The sequence below is a fragment of the Myotis myotis genome, unplaced genomic scaffold, assembly GCF_014108235.1.
Source record: "Myotis myotis isolate mMyoMyo1 unplaced genomic scaffold, mMyoMyo1.p scaffold_m19_p_1, whole genome shotgun sequence".
In the NCBI taxonomy this organism is placed as follows: domain Eukaryota; kingdom Metazoa; phylum Chordata; class Mammalia; order Chiroptera; family Vespertilionidae; genus Myotis; species Myotis myotis.
This window is the reverse complement of record NW_023416313.1, coordinates 180581212-180599114: the sequence shown is the minus strand read 5'-3', so window position 1 is coordinate 180599114 and position 17903 is coordinate 180581212. Positions and strand designations below refer to the sequence as shown.

The 17903-nt window shown below is 53.3% G+C and overlaps 1 protein-coding gene across 4 annotated transcripts in view; it reads left to right on the top strand.

Annotated features, from left to right (window-relative positions):
- IGDCC4 (immunoglobulin superfamily DCC subclass member 4) overlaps positions 1–14395 on the top strand; it is a 39193-nt gene extending 24798 nt beyond the window's left edge. Inside the window, exons 8-20 of one of the 4 annotated variants that reach the window (XM_036304928.1) lie at positions 357–521; positions 1044–1181; positions 2927–3100; positions 4088–4306; positions 4447–4548; positions 5401–5584; positions 6266–6393; positions 8431–8601; positions 8813–8983; positions 9916–10021; positions 10511–10739; positions 11440–11601; positions 12133–14395. In XM_036304928.1, coding sequence (XP_036160821.1) covers positions 357–521; positions 1044–1181; positions 2927–3100; positions 4088–4306; positions 4447–4548; positions 5401–5584; positions 6266–6393; positions 8431–8601; positions 8813–8983; positions 9916–10021; positions 10511–10739; positions 11440–11601; positions 12133–12537 — 2354 coding nt within the window. In that variant the 3' untranslated portion in view covers positions 12538–14395. Of the gene's footprint in view, positions 1–356; positions 522–1043; positions 1182–2926; positions 3101–4069; positions 4307–4446; positions 4549–5400; positions 5585–6265; positions 6394–8430; positions 8602–8812; positions 8984–9915; positions 10022–10510; positions 10740–11439; positions 11602–12132 lie in introns of all 4 variants that reach the window. The other 3 variants (XM_036304922.1, XM_036304912.1, XM_036304937.1) reach the window with 3 other exon arrangements.
- Positions 14396–17903: the final 3508 nt, after the last annotated feature.

Sequence of the window (17903 nt, the reverse complement as noted above, 5' to 3'; positions counted from 1 at the left end):
GGCCTGGTGCTGGAGGGGTCCCTGTATGTGGCATGTTACTCCTGAGTCACAGTATATGGGAGAGAAGAGACAGGATCTTCTCCTCCCAGGGAAATGACTTGGCGTTCCTGGAGCCAGCTGGTGAATGCAGCAGGGGTCACATCAATTGGATGCCAGAAAGAACTTCCTAACCAGTGGAGGATTAATGCAGTGGCACTAGAAGCCAGGGGAGTTTATAATCTCCAGTGCGGATTTTCTGGGATGATCTAACTACAAATAGGCTATTCCAGAGACTGGGACAATCTGAAGGATCCTTCGATAGCCTCCCACAGGTGGGCCCTGTGACAGCCCCTTTGTCCCCCGTGTCACCACCCCAGGCATGGACAATGTGGAATACCAGTTTGCAGTGAACAATGACACAACAGAGCTACAGGTTCGGGACCTGGAACCCAACACGGATTATGAGTTCTACGTAGTGGCCTACTCTCAGCTGGGCGCCAGCCGCACCTCCACCCCAGCGCTGGTCCACACACTGGATGATGGTAGGGCCTCTGTGCCTGCAGTGGGCACCTTGGGGTCCAGAGAACTCCCTGGGGATGGTAGCTTGGCCTCTCTTTACTAGTGAGTGCCAAGACCCTTACCTGCCTTGTGTCATCTCCTGTACCCTGCAAGGGTGGGCAAGGGTACTCTTTCCCAATTTACAGTTGGGGAAACTGAGGCCCAGAAAATGAGAGTGACTTGCCCAGGGTCAGCAGGACAACTGGGACTTGAGATCTCAGCTTGTGATTCCCTATATCATGTGGCCCTTGACCCCCACATACCATCCAGCCAGTGACTTTGACCCACTGAATGTGGAAGATGGTGCCCAAACCTTTTTCAGGGTGGGAGGGATGTCCCCTCCTCTCCAGCTTGGGGCTCCCCTGAGAGGCTCCCTTTCCTCCCTCAGATCCCGGTCCTGGGCCTGCCTCTGACTGGCTGTGTGACCTGGGCAAGGCTCTGCCCGCTCCTGGGCCTCACCTTCCCGCCGGTGGAACAGAGCTCACGCTGCTGTTCTTCTGTCTCAGTCCCCAGTGCCGCGCCCCAGCTCTCCCTGTCCAGCCCCAACCCCTCGGACATCAGGGTGGCGTGGCTGCCCCTGCCTCCCAGCCTGAGCCATGGGCAGGTGGTGAAGTACAAGATAGAGTACAGTTTGGGAAAGGAAGGTGAGTAGAGGGAGGGTGCGGGGTCACCTGGCTGGGAAGTGTGTGTCTGTGAAAAGTTGGCCAGAGCCGCGGAGGCCCTGACAGAGTGGCCTGGAGTCTGAGGAGATTAGGCAGCACAGGGCGAGGGAGAGGTGAACCCAGAAAAGAGGAGTGTGGGCTGCGGGGGAGGTGGCAGGAATGGAAAGAGGGCCAGTTTAAGGCAGAGGGAGGCCTGGGTTCTGGCCCCACCTCCTCTACAGCTGCAGTGTGCCATCCTGCTGAATCCCTGGCTCAGTTTCCTTATCTTTGAAATGGGGCAGGTGGCCTAGGCCAGTGGTCGGCAAACCGCGGCTTGAGAGCCACATGTGGCTCTTTGGCCCCTTGAGTGTGGCTCTTCCACAAAATACCACGTGCGGGTGCGCACTTACAGTGCAGTTGAAACTTCGTGGCCCATACACAGAAGTCGGTTTTCTGCCTGGGCGAGTCTATTTTGAAGAAGTGGCATTAGAAGAAGTGGGGGTACGTTTGCTGAGGTCAACCCCTCATATTGAGGACGCTTTTAGCAAAGGCCAGCTTAGGAGTACCCTAATTAAGCTAATAACAATGTACCTACCTATATAGTTTAAGTTTAAAAATTTGGCTCTCTATAATCCACAAATGAGTGAGATCATGTGGTATTTATCTTTCTCTGACTGGCTTATTTCACTTAGCATAATGCTCTCCAGTTCCATCCATGCTGTTGCAAAAGGCAAGAGTTCCTTTTTTTTTACCGCAGCATGGGAGCATGAGTGTGTGTGGGGGGGAGGTTGGGGGTTAATGGGGGGGATGAGGACACATTTGTAACACCTTAACTAATAAAAAAAAAAAAAAAAAAAAAATTTGGCTCTCGCCGAAACCGGTTTGGCTCAGTGGATAGAGCGTCGGCCTGCGGACTGAAAGGTCCCGGGTTCGATTCCGGTCAAGGGCATGTACTTGGGTTGCGGGCACATCCCCAGTAGGAGATGTGCAAGAGGCAGCTGATCGATGTTTCTCTCTCATCGATGTTTCTAACTCTCTGTCTCTCTCCCTTCCTCTCTGTAAAAAATCAATAAAAATATATTAAAAAAAAATTTGGCTCTCAAAAGAAATTTCAATCGTTGTGCTGTTGATATTTGGCTCTGTTGACTAATGAGTTTGCCAATCACTGGCCTAGGCGATCCCTGGGGACCCTTCCAGCTCACCAAAGAACAGATGAGGGATAAAGAGGTGGGGGTTGCAGGGGTGGGGGAATGAGCATTAGGGCAGATGTTGGTAATCTAGGGCAGGAGTTTGAAAAGAGTAAAAAGTTAGGAGAAGGCAAGTAGCTGGAGAGCCAGGGTGAGGGTGAAGAGGGAGGGGCGGGTGAGGCAGGGGCTTGGGGTGGTTGTCAGGATTCTGAAAGGCAGGTGGTGCCTGGTGGCTCTCACAGCCAACCCCTGTGCTTGTGCCCTGGTGTGTGTGTTGGGGCTGTGGGGGTGTCATTGACTGCTATGGGGAAGAGGGGACCACATGCCATGATTCTCCTGTCTCAGAGCTGGAGGTGATGGCAGTGTCAGCTAGGGTGGGAGGCCCAGGAGTCAGCCCTGGAGCCATGGGGTCCATCCAGGCCCTGAGGGGCCAATGCTGAGAGTGCCTCCGGGCTCTGATGGTCACTGAGGAACTGGACTCAGGCGGAAGCGTCTGGGTGGGGGAGTTTAGGGGTCATTGTCTTCAGGTGGCCTCCCAGCAGCCAGTCTCTTCTGTCCCAGCAGATCAGATTTCCTCCAGCGAGGTGCCAGGGAATGAGACGCAGCTTACGCTGAACTCACTTCTGCCCAACAAAGTGTACCGAGTACGGATTTCGGCTGGTACAGGGGCTGGCTATGGGGCGCCCTCCCAGTGGATGCAGCACAGGACGCCCAGTATGCACAACCAGAGCCACGGTATGGGCACAGAGGGGACGGGACCAGGAGGTGTGCGTGACTGTGTGGGTGTGGGTGTGGGTGTGGCCTTGGAACCCAAACCCAACCACCCTCTCCATCAGAGACCTGCCATGGCTCTCCCTGCCTGAGGGGTTGGGGGGATGGGTGTAGAGGTGAAGGGCTGGCTTTTGCAGGCACATCTGGCCTCAAGTGCCCCTTCTGCTGTGTGACCTCCTACAAACCATTCACGGCTCTAAGGCTTCATTTACTTGCAAGCTGAGGAGGGAGGATTGATAATTAATGTATTGCCAACAAAATATTTAGTACACAATAGCTGCTACATAGCAGCTGCTTCCATAATTACAATTGCTGGTTTTGTTGAAAGGCCCAATGGTAGAGTGACTAAATGCAGACAAAACCGGGTGCATATACTATCTAGCGTGTGACCTTGGGCAAGTTACTTCTCTGAGCGTCCATTTCTTGTAAAATGGGATAATGGTATTTCCATTATTTTATAGGGTTGTGAGCATGACGTTAAAATACATGTGCAAAGTGCTTAGACCAGTGTCCAACACATAGTAAGTCCCCCACATTCAGGCTTCAGGTAGGGTCCCCACGCCAGGGCTCCCCCCTCCCTGCTGGCCTCAGCAACCCTGTGACCCTCCGGCCTGGCCAGTATCCATGCGTTCCTTCCTTCCGGAAACGTAGCGATCCCTGCGGCCTGCCACAGAGTGCTCCTCGCTGGCCTCTGTGCACACGCACAGGAGCCACTCCTCCCTTCCCGGCACTCTGGGCTTGTGGGACAGTGATTCGCCCCTAGACAAGCCCTGCCTGGCACTTAGAGTGGTGGCTGAGTGGTGATCATTGTGAGGAGGTTGGCAAGGCTCTCGCTCAATGCCACTCCCTCCTGCCTCTTCCCTCTCTCCCATCCCTGACCTCCTTCTCCTCATTCCCCATCCCCTTTCTCCTCCTTCTCCTCCTGCTCCCCAGTCCCTTTTGCCCCTGCAGAGTTGAAGGTACGGGCAAGGATGGAGTCCCTGGTTGTGTCCTGGCAGCCGCCTCCTCACCCCGCCCAGATCTCTGGCTACAAACTGTACTGGCGGGAGGTGGGCGCCGAGGAGGAGGCTGATGGTGAGAGCCCCCCAGGGGGCCGTGGAGACCAGGCTTGGGATGTGGGGCCTGTCCGGCTCAAGAAGAAAGTGAAGCAGTATGAACTGACCCAGCTAGGTGAGGAGGACTGGGGGGAGGGAGCCAGACAGTGGGGCCCTGGGTAAGCTGAGTGCAGGAGTTGGAGATGGCATCCTTTCTGGGGAGGAGAGACCCCATGGGTTCCTCTTGCTAGTGAGTGTCCCCATGACCTTCCTCAGTCCCTGGCCGGCTGTACGAAGTGAAGCTGGTGGCGTTCAACAAACATGAGGACGGGTATGCGGCGGTGTGGAAGGGCAAGACGGAGAAGGCTCCCACCCCAGGTGAGGGGCTCAGGCCAGGGGTCTGTGGACAACTTCCTTTCCCTTTCCTCTGGGCCAGCCTTGGTGGTCGGGCTGTCTGGTAACCTCACCCACCCCCAAACCCTAGGCTCAGGGGCCCTCACTGAGGTCCAGACAGCCTCTGTCATAGAAAGAAGCTCCAGAGTAGGCAAATCCATAGAGATATAAAGTGGGTTTGTGGTTCCAGGGGCTGGAGGAAAGGTGAAATGGGGGTTCATGGGTAAACACAAGATTTCTTTTCAGGGCGATAACAACTTTATGGAATTAGATGGTGTGGGTGGCTGCACAACCCTATGCATGTACTAAAAGCCACTGTATTGTACATTTTTTAAACTGAATTTTATGGTCTGTGAATTATATCTCAAAACTAAAACAGAAAAAACACTTTTCTTTATACTTTACAAATATTAGCTAGCAATCCTCATAACAATACTATGAGGTAGGTACTGTTCTAAGCCCCACTGGCAGAGGCGGGAATGGAGACAGAGAGAGGTTACATAAGTAACTTCTCCAAGGTCACACAGCTAGTAAGGGGCAAGCTGGAATTTGAACCAGGGCAACCTGGCTCTGGAATATGTGCTCTTAGTTGCCATGATTTGCTGCCTCTCTCTTTCACAGTTTGCTATGTATATGACCTTGCCCCCCCCCCCCCCATCACTTAAATTCTCAGGAGCCTCAGTTTCCTCCTCTGTGAAGTGGGAATGATGCTACCCAATTCACAGGATCAAGGGGAAAGGGTAGAAGAAAATGACTTTAAACGGGACTGTGAAGCACCATACATTTTAGGATTGCTGTTCCTCCTCCTTTCCCCACACTCTGATTCTCACCTTCCAGACCTGCCTATCCGGAGGGGGCCACCCTTACCCCCCGCTCATGTCCATGCGGAATCCAACAGCTCCACATCCATTTGGCTGCGGTGGAAAAAGCCAGACTTCACCACAGTCAAGATTGTCAACTACACTGTACGCTTCAGCCCCTGGGGGCTCAGGAATGCCTCCCTGGTCACCTATTACACCAGGTGGGAGAGAGGAGCTAAGCCTATGAGGGGGGAGGAAGGCAGCAGGTGATGATGAGGAGGAGGACCCAGGGGATTCAGAAACCTTTCAGGCCTCACCTGTTACCCTGGGGGACACTGGGGGTCTGACGACCTGGTGGCAGAAAAGGAGAGTCCATGTAATCGCATCCCTTTACACAGAGCCTTGTACTGAACTCTTGGGAACATGATGCAGACTGACCTATTTCTTCAGTCTCAGCGGGCTCCCAATATGATGACGAAGAGACAGCCCAGCTGCTGTCCTGAGAGGGCCCCCAGTCAGAGGGGGAGACAGAGCTCTGCTCTGGGGAGCTGCTGGTTTGGCAAAGGAAACATTGCCTAAAAAGCAATAGATGCGAACATTTGTAGCTTAAGTAAAATCATATCAATGAAAAGATGCATCACAGATGGTTCCTTGGGTGAAGTATGACTCGGGTTAATCCAGGAAGGTTTCCTGGAGGAGGGGCCTGGCTTGGACATTGGACACGGAGCATGATACGCTGGGAGCAGCGTCCATGCAGACCTCTGTAGGTTCTCTGGCTGGTGTTAGTGGCCCACTCCCAGGGTAGGGCCTGGGCTGGGGCTGGGGTAGGGGAGTAGATTTGGAGGAGCTGCCCTGCTAGGAGGGCGTGCCCGAGATCACCAGTCACATTCTTGCCTTGGCAGCTCTGGAGAAGACATCCTCATTGGCGGGCTGAAGCCATTCACCAAATACGAGTTTGCGGTACAGTCCCATGGCGTGGACGTGGATGGGCCGTTCGGCTCCGTGGTAGAGCGCTCCACCCTGCCAGATCGTGAGTGGCCCCTCAGCCCTGTTACCACCAATCCACCTTTATCCAACTCCTTGCCCAGAAGCCCCCTTTTCCGAACTATTCCTCAGAACCCCACAAGGATGTGTCATTTGCTGGCATTTACACAGGCCAGTCCTGTGCTGGCCTTCCCGTTTATCCATAAAAGTAATGACATAGGCTTTAGAGAAGTGGCTTCTTTTAAGGGTCTGTGCCAAGACCCACTGAGCTGGTGAGGAGGGGCTGGGAAAGAGGGGAGGCAGGTGTCCTGGATTCTGCATATGGGTCCCATCCTGCCTCTGACACACAGGGAGACTGGGGCAGGGTCCTTCCCCACCAGGGCCTCTGTGTCCTCATCTGTAAAGAGAGAGGATGGGCCTGGCTGGCGTGGCTCAGTGCTTGAGCATCAACCTATGAACCGGGAGGTTGCTGTTCGATTCCTGGTCAGGGCACATGCCCGGTTGCAGGCTTGATCCCCAGTGTGGGGCAGGTGGGAGGCAGCTGATCAATGATTCTCTGTCATCATTGATGTTTTAAACCTCTCTCCCTCTCCCTTCCTCTCTGAAATCAATAAAAATATATTTTAAAAAGAGAAAGAGAGAGAGAGAAGGTGGGACCATTCACTCTGCAAGGCTGTGACTCTTGAACTCTCTGGAAATGGCATTTGAAGACAAAAGGACTTTTGTTCTCGCAGCAGAGGCTCTTCTGTTCTACTGGCCCTAAGACTGTTCACCTTCCCATCTACAGAAGACCTTTGTCCCGGACCTGAAATAGGAAGATGTGTGTGGGGTGGGGTGTGAAGGTCCTCTGGTCTCATGAATTTGTCTTTTTTTTAAAAAAAATGCTTGCAAATTGTTTCTCACCCCCCTATGACCTCAGTTATTATGGTCTTAAATTGCATACAGAATTTGGGGAGACGCAATGTTTTCTTTTTTAAAAAATATGTTTTTATTTATTTTAGAGAGAGAGGAAGGTAGAGGGAGAGAGAGAAACATTTATGAGAGAGAAACATCAACATGATTGATTGGGCTGTGTCCTGCATGCCCCCTGCTGCCTCCTGCACGCCCCCTGCTGGGGATCGAGCCTGAAACCCGGGCATGTGCCCTGACCATAGTGGCCTGGTGCATGGGTCGATGCTCACACACTGAGCCACACCGGCCCGGCCCCGTGTTTCCTTGAAGCTGACTTTATGACATTGGATCCCCCAGCACAAGTGACCAGGCTATAGAGGGGGATGGTTTCTCCTTCTTCCGATGGGGACACTGGAGCCTGAGAAGTGAAGAGTCATCTAGGGTCAAGGAGGTGGCCCTGTTACACTTAGCACCCTGGGTCCCCAACCCACCCTCTGTCAGGCCTTGAAGACCTGAACTCCCAAATCTCTGTCCTTCCCTACTCGCCAATCACCCTGTGTCCTCCTTCTCACCCTTCCTCATTCCCCTCCACCTCTCAGGATCAGCTTCTTCTCTGAAAACAAAACACAAAGTCTGCCACGGTTGTACTTTTCACATTGGGGTGCCCATCACTCTGTAGGACCCGGGGGCATGGACACAGGCTACACAGAACATCAGCCAATTTTACCTAAAGATTTGGGGTGGCAAGGGGAGTTAGGAACTTTAAATGATCATTTTAAACACTATTTTTATATTAAATTTTACCATGGAATAGATGGCAAATTTCGTGTGACAGTTTAAAATAAAACGTAAGCCTTCCAAAAATTTTTGAGCTCTGCCCCCCAGGTCCCTAGAGCACCAGACAGTCTCCTCGATCTTGGAAATGCCTGGGTGCGGAAGTTCAGGGAGCTCTGCTCCAAGGAGTGGAAAAGAGTTTCAGGGAGGGGAGGCATGATGGTGAAGCCCCCCCCCCAAATGTTTTCCAGAAATTCCCCCGTTAGAGACCAGACCTCATTTTGCTTTGTGGTTTGTGGTTTGTTCCAGTGAAGGAGGAAGAAGAAAGGCCATGACCTCACACCCTGTCTCATGACTGCCCCCGGGGCTGAGGCTCCCAGTGATCCCGCCTCTACCCTTCTCCTCCTCTGCACCCCAGGACCCTCGACGCCCCCATCGGACCTGCGCCTGAGCTCCCTGACGCCGTCCACTGTTCTGCTGCACTGGTGCCCCCCCACAGAGCCCAATGGGGAGATCGTGGAGTATCTGATCCTGTACAGCAACAACCACACCCAGCCCGAGCACCAGTGGACCCTGCTCACCACCGAGGGTGAGGGCTCCCGCCCAGGGGTATTGGAGCAAGAGCTTCCCCACCCTCCTCCCCCTTCCCAGCCTCTCCAGTGGCTGGATTAGTAATGAGGGTGCCCCTGGGCCCTGGGGGTTCTAACAGGAACGGGCAGAAGCCACTGCCTGAGTGGGAGGAGCAGACTTTCTCAGTCCAGCTTCCAGCCTATCCCTGCGTCCACCCCCACTCAACCCAGAGCCCTGCTCTCCCTGCTTCCCCCGCCTCCCAGGAAACATCTTCAGTGCTGAGGTACGTGGCCTTGAGAGCGACACTAGGTACTTCTTCAAGATGGGGGCCCGCACAGAGGTGGGGCCTGGGCCCTTCTCCGGCCTGCAGGATGTGATCACTCTCCAGGAGAAACTCGCAGGTAAGAGGGCAGGAAGGGAGGGTGGGTCCATCCGGAGGCAGCCCAGGTCTCCAGGGACCTCTGGAGCTGACTTCTAACCCTAGTCATCTCTTCCAAGGCCCTGCCTCCAGACAGCTACCCTCCTAGTTTGGTGCAGAGAGGACAGATGTGAAGGGGAAATTGGTGTGGTTTAGTTCAGTGGTGATCTGGTTAGAGGTCAGATTTTGGGGAGATTGCTTGGATTAGAGGGTTGGCTTGGAGAGGTGATGAGCTCTATGGGGGTGTTGGGGGACAGCAGGACTGGCTATGTAATTTGCAGGTCCGATGTGAAATAAAAATGAGGGTGTGTTTTTTTATTTTAAAAGTAGGAAGAGCCCTAACCAGTTTGGCTCAGTGGATAGAGCGTCGGCCTGCAGACTGAAAGGTCCCAGGTTCGATTCTGGTCAAGGGCATGTACCTTGATTGCAGGTACATCCCCAGTAGGGGGTGTGCCAGAGGCAGCTGATCAATGTTTCTGTCTCATCAATGTTTCTAACTCTCTATCCCTCTCCCTTCCTCTCTGTGAAAAATCAATAAAATATATATTTTTTAAAAAAGTAGGAAGAATTTCAAGATGGTGACAGCACAGCATTAAACCAAGCACAGAGCCCTTCTGAGCACGGGCCATGCCACTGCACTTATTGCCCCCCCCCCCCCCGAAACCAGCCCTAGGCGGCAGGCAGGCAGGTTGATGGGGAGGGGCCACAACTTTCAGATGTCCAGTGGGGAGGACAGTGCAAGAGAGAGGTGGCTGTGGTCTCTGTGAGGCTGTGGGGCCCTCCTGTCCTTGCGTCAGAAGATTTTGTCCAAAGAGTGAGACTCAAGCCAGTGGTCCCCTGAGGAAACCACTGACCTAGGAACCCTGGCCTTCGCCTGGCCTTGATCTGTCCTGTCCCCTCTCTTTTCTCAACCAGACTCCCTGGATGTGCACTCAGTCACGGGCATCATCGTGGGTGTCTGCCTGGGCCTCCTCTGCCTGCTGGCCTGCATGTGTGCTGTCTTGCGCCGTGGCCCCCACAGGTGCGCGAAGGGGCCAGTCTGACCATGGGGAGCAGAGATTTCCAGAAGGGCTGCAGAGATGAAAGGGCAGGGAAAGTGGCCATGACTTGCCCTGGGCACCCCCAGAATCCCCATTAAAGTTGGGTCTCTGGAGTGAAGGGATTAGGGGTAATGTTCTCATGAGAGTGGGGGATGGCTTTAGGGGGGCCCCCAACGTACCCCCTCAGCAAGGGCATACATAGGCCGAGCTGTCTGTCTCCCATTTCCTCGGTAGCTGCCAGCATCCTGGAAGGAGGGAATCCAAATCTCCAGGTGCCTGGAGCCCAGGGAGGAAGGGGCCCATTTGCAGCGTCACAGCTGTTTTGAACAAACAGCTCCTTACTCATTGCACAGACCGGAAACCAAGTCCTAGAGATGGACAGGAACCCGCCCAGGGACATAAGCTGGACTAGATCCCAGTCCCGCCCCCACCCCTCACTCTCTGACCACTGTGCCCATCTTCCCTTCCAGGGAAGCCCTCCCAGGCCTGTCCTCCACGGCCACTGCTGGGAACCCTGCGCTGTACTCCCGAGCCCGCCTTGGATCTCCCAACCCCCCAGCTACCCATGAACTGGAGTCCCTTGTGCACCCCCGTCCCCAGGACTGGGCCCCACCACCCTCAGACATCGAGGACAGGGCTGAAGTGCACAGCCTTATGGGTGGTGGAGCTTCCGAAGGCCGGGGCCACTCCAAGAGAAAGGTGAGCCGGGAGCCTAGGCAGGTTAGTTCCATACTGTGGCGCACTCCCAAATAGGTCACCAGGGGGCGCAAGAGCACAACGGGTACCCCTGTGGGAGACCCTGCACCCCACCCCGTCTGGGCCAGCTGCAGAAGAAAGGCACTGTCTCTCCCTCCATGAAAAGGTTGGCAGGGCTGGGAAGCAGATGGGCCCCCAGCAGAACAGGTCAGCCTGCTCTCATGGAAGGAGGGGAGGACCCCCGATGGGCTGTTTGCAGGTGACTCAGGGTTTCCAGAACCCCCAGATCCCTCATCCTAGGAGCTGGGGAAACCTCTAAGATCCAGCTTCTCCAATACGGGGAAAAGAGGATGATGAGGACCTGGATAAGGTGGGCCGCGTGGGGCAGGCTCCCTCTGTGCTGGCAGTCGGGGCTCATCCCACCTCTGACCAGCCTGCTCAAAGCCCTTCGTCCTTCCTCACCTCTTCCCTGTTTCTCTGCTGAAGGAGACCCTGCCTGGCTGGGAAACCTCTGGGCTTTGCCAAGACAATGGCAGCAGGCTTTTCTGCAGGAGGACTTCTTCCTTAGTCCCCTCCAGACCCTCAGCTATTCTGCGCTCCTCCCCACAGCCCTGGCGAGGGAGAAGGCGGGCATCAGAGACCATGGCGGGGCTCCGTCCACTTCCCTCTCCCAGCTAGTGCTCTGGCTTCTCTCCCCATGCAGATCTCCTGGGCTCAGCCTGGCGGGCCGAGCTGGGCAGGCTCCTGGGCAGGCTGTGAGTTGCCCCAGGCAGGCCCTGTGCCTTATCTGACCCGGGCCCTGCTGCCCCCTGCTGGCACCGGGCAGACGCTGTTGCTGCAGGCTCTGGTGTACGATGCCATAAAGGTCAGTTTCCAGGGAGGAAGCAGGAGGAAGGGAGAGAAGGGTCCCCATGCTTGTGAAGAGCAAGTAGTGAGTTCTCGGGAGACCCCTGAGGTAATGTCCCTGGGATAGAAGTCTAGCCAGGAGACCACTGGAGCCTCTATAGGTGAGTGGGTAGAGGCCGCTACTTTGCAGGAGTCTGTGTTACATCTGAGTTGGGGGCAATTCCTCCTCTGCATAGACCTAAGCAGAGTTACCATGGGCTTGGGCACCTTCAGCCCCTTCTTCTAGTCACTGACGCCTGACTGATCCCGTACTTCTGGAACTCCTGGGCAAGGGCAAATGGCAGTATTCTGTTTTTCCCTGCCTTCCCATGGGTCACCATCTCTTGTAGGGTAATCAGCATGATTCCGTTACCAAATCCCATGGGATATATACTCTGGGTCGCTGGGGGAGTGGGGTGTCAGTCTCTCTCCACCCCAAATATGTTGGTCATTCTTCTCATGACCACTCTCAGTGATGGTCACCTGTCTTGGTGTTCTCTGCTCTGACCAGGGCAACGGAAGGAAGAAGCCACCCCCGGCCTGCAGGAACCAGGTGGAGGCCGACGTCATTGTTCACTCTGACTTCAGTGCCTCCAAAGGGAACCTTGACCTCCACCTCCAGGACCTGGAACCTGAGCATTTCCTGCCTTCGGAGGCTCCTGACCTCACGTCGGGTGTTGTGGATTTAGGGCAAGGGGGAGACTGGCTGGACAGGGAGCTGGGAGGCTGTGAACAGGCGACCACGGGGCCAGACAGACTCACCTGCCTGCCAGAGGCACCTTCTTGCCCCTACCTGGACCTCCAGCCCAGCGAGGCCCTGGAGGAGGCCCCTGGGGACAGCTGCCAGTCAAAGGCCCCCTGCCCTCTAGGAGCCAGCCCAGGCTTGTCCAGGGCCTCCGTCTCCTCCTCTGCTTAGCTCACCTCGAGGGAGCAGTTTGGGACAGGCTGTCATGGGTCATGGGATATGACACCTGTTGTACCTGCGGATACTGAACATCATCAAGCCATTGGGAGCCTCCTAGGGGGCTTTGGCTGGAGGGAGAGGAAGAAATGGCTTATTCACTCCCCCATACTCTGTGACACGTGTGGTATGAGAGAGACACGTGAGGCATGGCTATATGTGAGGCACCTGTGTGTGCTGGTTGGTGAGCTGGGAAACCTGTGTCCAGGCACTGGTTACTACAGCCTAACTGGCCCTCCTGGTCAGGACTGTGCCCCAGAATGGCCAGTGCCCAGCCCTGTGGGTCCCCCACCTCCGTCACCCAGCCTTTTATTACACACTCTGAGAGTGTTTCCAATGCCCTGTCTGACAAGACAGCCCCCGCCCATATTCCTGTCTGGCTGGGCTGAGTGCAAGTAGGCCCTGAATGCCTAATATTTTAGTTCCATTGCTGCCTCCCATTGCCCAAACTGAGAGGGTGACTCTGGTCCCTCAGAGCATCTCTGCATTTGATTTTGTAATTTGGGAAGTGCCTGGTTTTGAACATCTGCTTTCTCTTGCTCTTCCCTCCTTCCTTTCCTTTCCCTACTCCGGTGGCCTCTCCCCCGCCAACTTGCTCTCCCAACTCTAGTGCCCTTCGCTTCCTCCCTGACAGTCTCTCTTTTCCTCCCTGCTGTTTCTGGCTCTCCTCTTGCTGCCTGCCTCTCCTGTGTCTCACGCCTCTCATAGACTGTGTCATGTGGTCTCCCGCCTTCCTTCCCTTAACAACATGACTACCTCATGTCTGCTTCGAGGCCATAGCGTGACTCCTGCCCCTTCACTTTACCGGGTACCCCCCTGCCCCCTCTTCTCTCTGTCCCGCCGTATGCCTCTGCCCCAGGCAGGCTGCCCACCCCCAGTGCAGGTTTGAAGACCTTCCAGCTTCCCTTGTATCTTTTCCCCTGGGATTGAGATGGGCGGGTCCTCCTTGGAGGTGATGAATCCAAGCCACACAAGGGGACTTTTGAGATGGAGAAACAGAAACACAACCCAGAGGCTCAGGATAAAACTCCCCCCTCCGTCTATGCAGGGAGGCAGGCCTGCTGGATGCAGGGGGGTTTGGGACATTCCTTCCCAGCTGGAGCTAAAGTGGGAAGCAGCCCCGCAGCTTCCCACTCTGAGCACCTTGAACGTGAGCCGATGGGGTAAGAGTGAGAGAAATCTCATTCCTCCCGGTGCTGGAAGGGAGGTCTTTGCGCAGGACAAGGGCAATTGGCTCATTTTGTTTTGTTTTGAATTCAATCCTGAAGTCATTTTCTCTTGACCTGCCGCGCAAGGACAAGCTTGACTTCCATTTCCTGTGTAGAGAAAACAATGCAATTTATTTGATTTTTGCCCCTCAGCCTCTCATAGGAGTATGAAATGTAGGGTCTTTTCGCCCTAAATGCACCTTTTAACTGATTGGCATATCAAGGGTTAACTGTGGCTTCTAGGCTAAATTAGAAATAACCAGCCTATCTCCACCCCCGCCCCCCCCTTTTTTTAATGGTAAAATGTCTCTCAGCCGAGTTGCAGCTTCCTCAGACCCTTTCGGCATCTGTGTTTATTACACTCGGGTGTCACTCACGTTTGACATCCCACCTACATCCTTCCCTCCCCCTCCTTCAGCCAGCCTATGATGACACTAAAGACTAGTGGTGTTGGTTTTGTGTCTTGTTAAGGACAGGATTGTCACTTGTACTGTTTCTGTAGCATTCAGCGTCGCCGTGGCTAACGCCACTCTATATGTTTCATCATTGCTCTGAAGGTCAAACGCCTCATTTTATTTTGCTGGTTTGGTTTTTTTTCTAAAGAAGAAAAAAAAACTGCCCTGAATTAAATGGCTGTTTTAACAGTAGGCTCTTAGCATTACACTACGTAGTCATTTTTCATGTTCTTGTTTAACAGGCACTGAGGTTCTGGTTTAAATTAAATAGCTGCAAATGAGACAATTTATAACCCATTAGGTTGGGTGGAAAATTGTTTCTCAAAAGCAAATAAGTAATAAATCTGGTATCTGCCTATAACTCACAGTTGATAAGAAAGTGGCCATTACTCACTAGTATTATATATGATTTTGGACTCTGGGTAATTTGGAAGTGTTGGGTTTGTGTCTTTGTAGTAGTGTTTTTATTAGAAAAGAGTCTATTGGCCTTTTACAGGGTATTAATCCCTTTGTCACCTGCCATTGATGCCTTACATTTTTGAGTCTCATTTTAAAACCTCCCCTTTTTTTTGATGCATGACAAGTGTAATCATACCTGCTCATTTATTTGTTTGTATTTAGTTTATGCTATGTTATTTAATTATTTTTCCAGCATTTTTTTTTTCTCTTTACAAATAAGACATTTTTTTAGTGTTAAGCCAAGGCATTGATCATGTATCTGTCCTTATAATGAATTAATAAACTATTTTCCAAAAATGTGGGGTTCTCTTTTGGAGCCAATGTCTAGAATTTCCTCAGCCTTTCTGCATAGAGAATGCATTTCTTACCAGATGGGAAATGTTGGTTTTTGAGGGCAGAGAGCAGGTGGACATGAGAAAGAACTGAACCATTTTCCTCCCTCAGCAGGCACTTAGGAAAAAGACTTAAACTTAGGAAAGATATGTTCATGGATGGCATTCTTTTAGGCTCTCTGGGGATCTTGTCCCTTCTGGACACCTTTTTTTCTTTTTCTTTTTCTTTTTTTTTTACTTTCTTGGATGCAAGAGAAGAGTGAACAAAGAACTCCAGAGATTTGGGGCTCCACAGTTGTTCTGCATAACTCAGGTCTCCAAAATTGCTCATGGCTGCACATTCACACATGTAGGCAAGCTCAGAGCTTCACATGTGCATACTGATCTACACAAATACCTTTGTGTCCATTAACTCCAACATGGGCACACAGTCACACACAGAACTTCTCACTCACACCCAGACCCAACTCAGGATCGTGGTTGGCAGCTTCTCTGTACGATCTTTACAGAACCTGGAACATGAATGCCTTTCTTTTAATTTTTATTTATTGATTTGAGGGAGGGAGGAGGGAGGGAGAGAGAGAGAGAGAGGAGAGAGAGAGAGAGAGAGAGAGAGAGAGAGAGAGAGAGATTGAAACATCAATTTGTTGTTCCACTTATTTATGCATTCATTGGTTGATTTTTGCATGTGCCCTGGCTGGGGATCAAACCTGATACTGGTATTTTGGGACGACACTTCAACCTACCACTGAGCTACCTGCCCAGGGCCACGTGCATGCTTTTCTAATGGAGGGAACCAAAAGCCAGAGGCTACCCTGCCCAGGACCACCCCCAAAGTGGCTGTTGGACCAGACCCAAGTTAATTGACAGATCATATGGAGAGATACTGCACATTTTATATGTGGCAGAATAGCCATTATTTGCATATCACTCTTAGACCAGGGTTGTGATAAAGAAGAATTAAACACTTGTCAAAATGAATTTAAAATGACAGCAGCTCAGGACACCAATTTGACCTCTCTGAGTTCAGGACAAGCCAAGAAGGGTTTGTTGAGAATTCAAAGCCCTGTGGGAGGGAGTTCCAGGACTTTGGGCCCAAGGTGGGCCCCCCAACCCCTTTTCCATCCCTTTCCTATGGCAAATAGAAGTCCATCATTCCTGCTCTTCCTTACTAAAATCAGTTGGGGGCTTTGGTGTGCTGCTGACCCTGAATTTCCCCATTGCCTCCCACTGTTCACATGCCTCAAGTGCTTGCCTCTCAGACTCATCTTCAAATTGCTACTACAGAGTTCGGAGTCCCTGGGCCGCACAAACCCCATCATTAATAAGCTTGTCAGGTTTCTGGAGGCCTGCACTTCTTTACTCATCTGCACCACGGTTAGTTTTATAGGTGGGTAACATTCCTGGTCCCAAGATTCCAGAGTTGGTATCACAAGAGAGACTTGGTTATTCCTCTGCCATCCCAGTCCAATGCCAGGGGCAAATAGCTGAGTGAGGCAGAGATGACTCCCTTTAAACCTCCTGCTCCCGGAACTAAGTAGGTGCGCAAGGTTTTCATGTGTGTTTTTTATTGATTTTAGAGAGGGTGGGGGATAAATAGAAACATCAAGGAGAGGCTGCCTTCTGCATGCCTCTTACTGAGGATTGAGCCTGAAATCGGGGCATGCACCCCAACCTCCTGGTTCGTAGATCGTGGGTCATACTCAACCACCCAGTCACACCAGCCCGGCGGTGCTCAGTAATTTCCTTGGATCATGCTGGACTCAACAGATCATATACTAGTGAGTGGTGAAGATGCAAGATCTCTGAGGGCTAACATGGCCATGTGACTCCTAGGAGGCCTGCCTACCTTCTACTTAGTGTATCATTTTCACACAGGACCTATGCTGTTTCCTCATTTGTTCTCTGATGTGAAACACCAAGTCTTCTTTGGGCTTTGTAAATGTTACTGGGAATTGCAACTTGTGGTTTGCTTTTCCAGTTCCCAGGTCATCTGTCAGGACCTGTGTGGTTTAAAAGGTCTCTAGGGGTGAGTAGGAGAGATATGACTATCTTTATTTTTCAGGTGAGCTCAGAGAGCGACCGCCGGGCTTGGCTGGGCCGCACAGCTTGCGGAACTGCGATGGGAAGCAAGCGGGTTACTTGAGCGTTTGCATTGTCCTGTGGGGTCGACTCTCCCCACCCTGGAAGAGGCTTCCCACCACCCCTCGCCCCCCCGCCTCTCTCCCGTCCACCCAAGCGGGGGACGCCTCAGTCTAGAGAGGCCAATCTTGCAGCTCAACGTCCTCGCCTTTGGGTGGAAGTACCAGAAACCCATGGAAAACTGAATCTTTGACAACTTCATGCCGTTTTGAGGGAATTATCTCGAAAATATAGACTTGGACACGGTGGAGGAGGGCGCCGATGAAAGAGACGGCCAGAGCAAATCCCGCATCTTTGCGTGTTTCTCCGCAGCCCGGACCCACTCCACAGTCCGCGGGGTCTCCCAGGTTCCAGTCCCCCAAGTCCGGGTTGGCCCAAGGGAGGGCGGGGAGGGGGCTGCTGCCTGGGACGGGGCCGGCCGCTCCAGCCACAGTTCAAAGCTCAGGGGGCGCGTCCGCCGAGCAGCCCGGAATGTCCGGCCGCTAAAAGCGCTCGCCGGCTCTTTTGTTCCCTAGACCGGGCCTCCGGGGAGAGGGGACTGGGGGAGGGGACCGGAGGGTGGGGAAGGGGGGCGGCAGTCGGCGGGCGGAGGGAAGAGGGCGGGGCGGGCTCGGCGTGGCGAGTGCGGAGCGCGCACCTCGGGCGAGGCTGACAGATCGCCGGGGTAGGTGCAAGATGGCGCAAGCGGCGCTCCCCCGGTGCCCCCGGCGCTCCTAGGCAGGCAT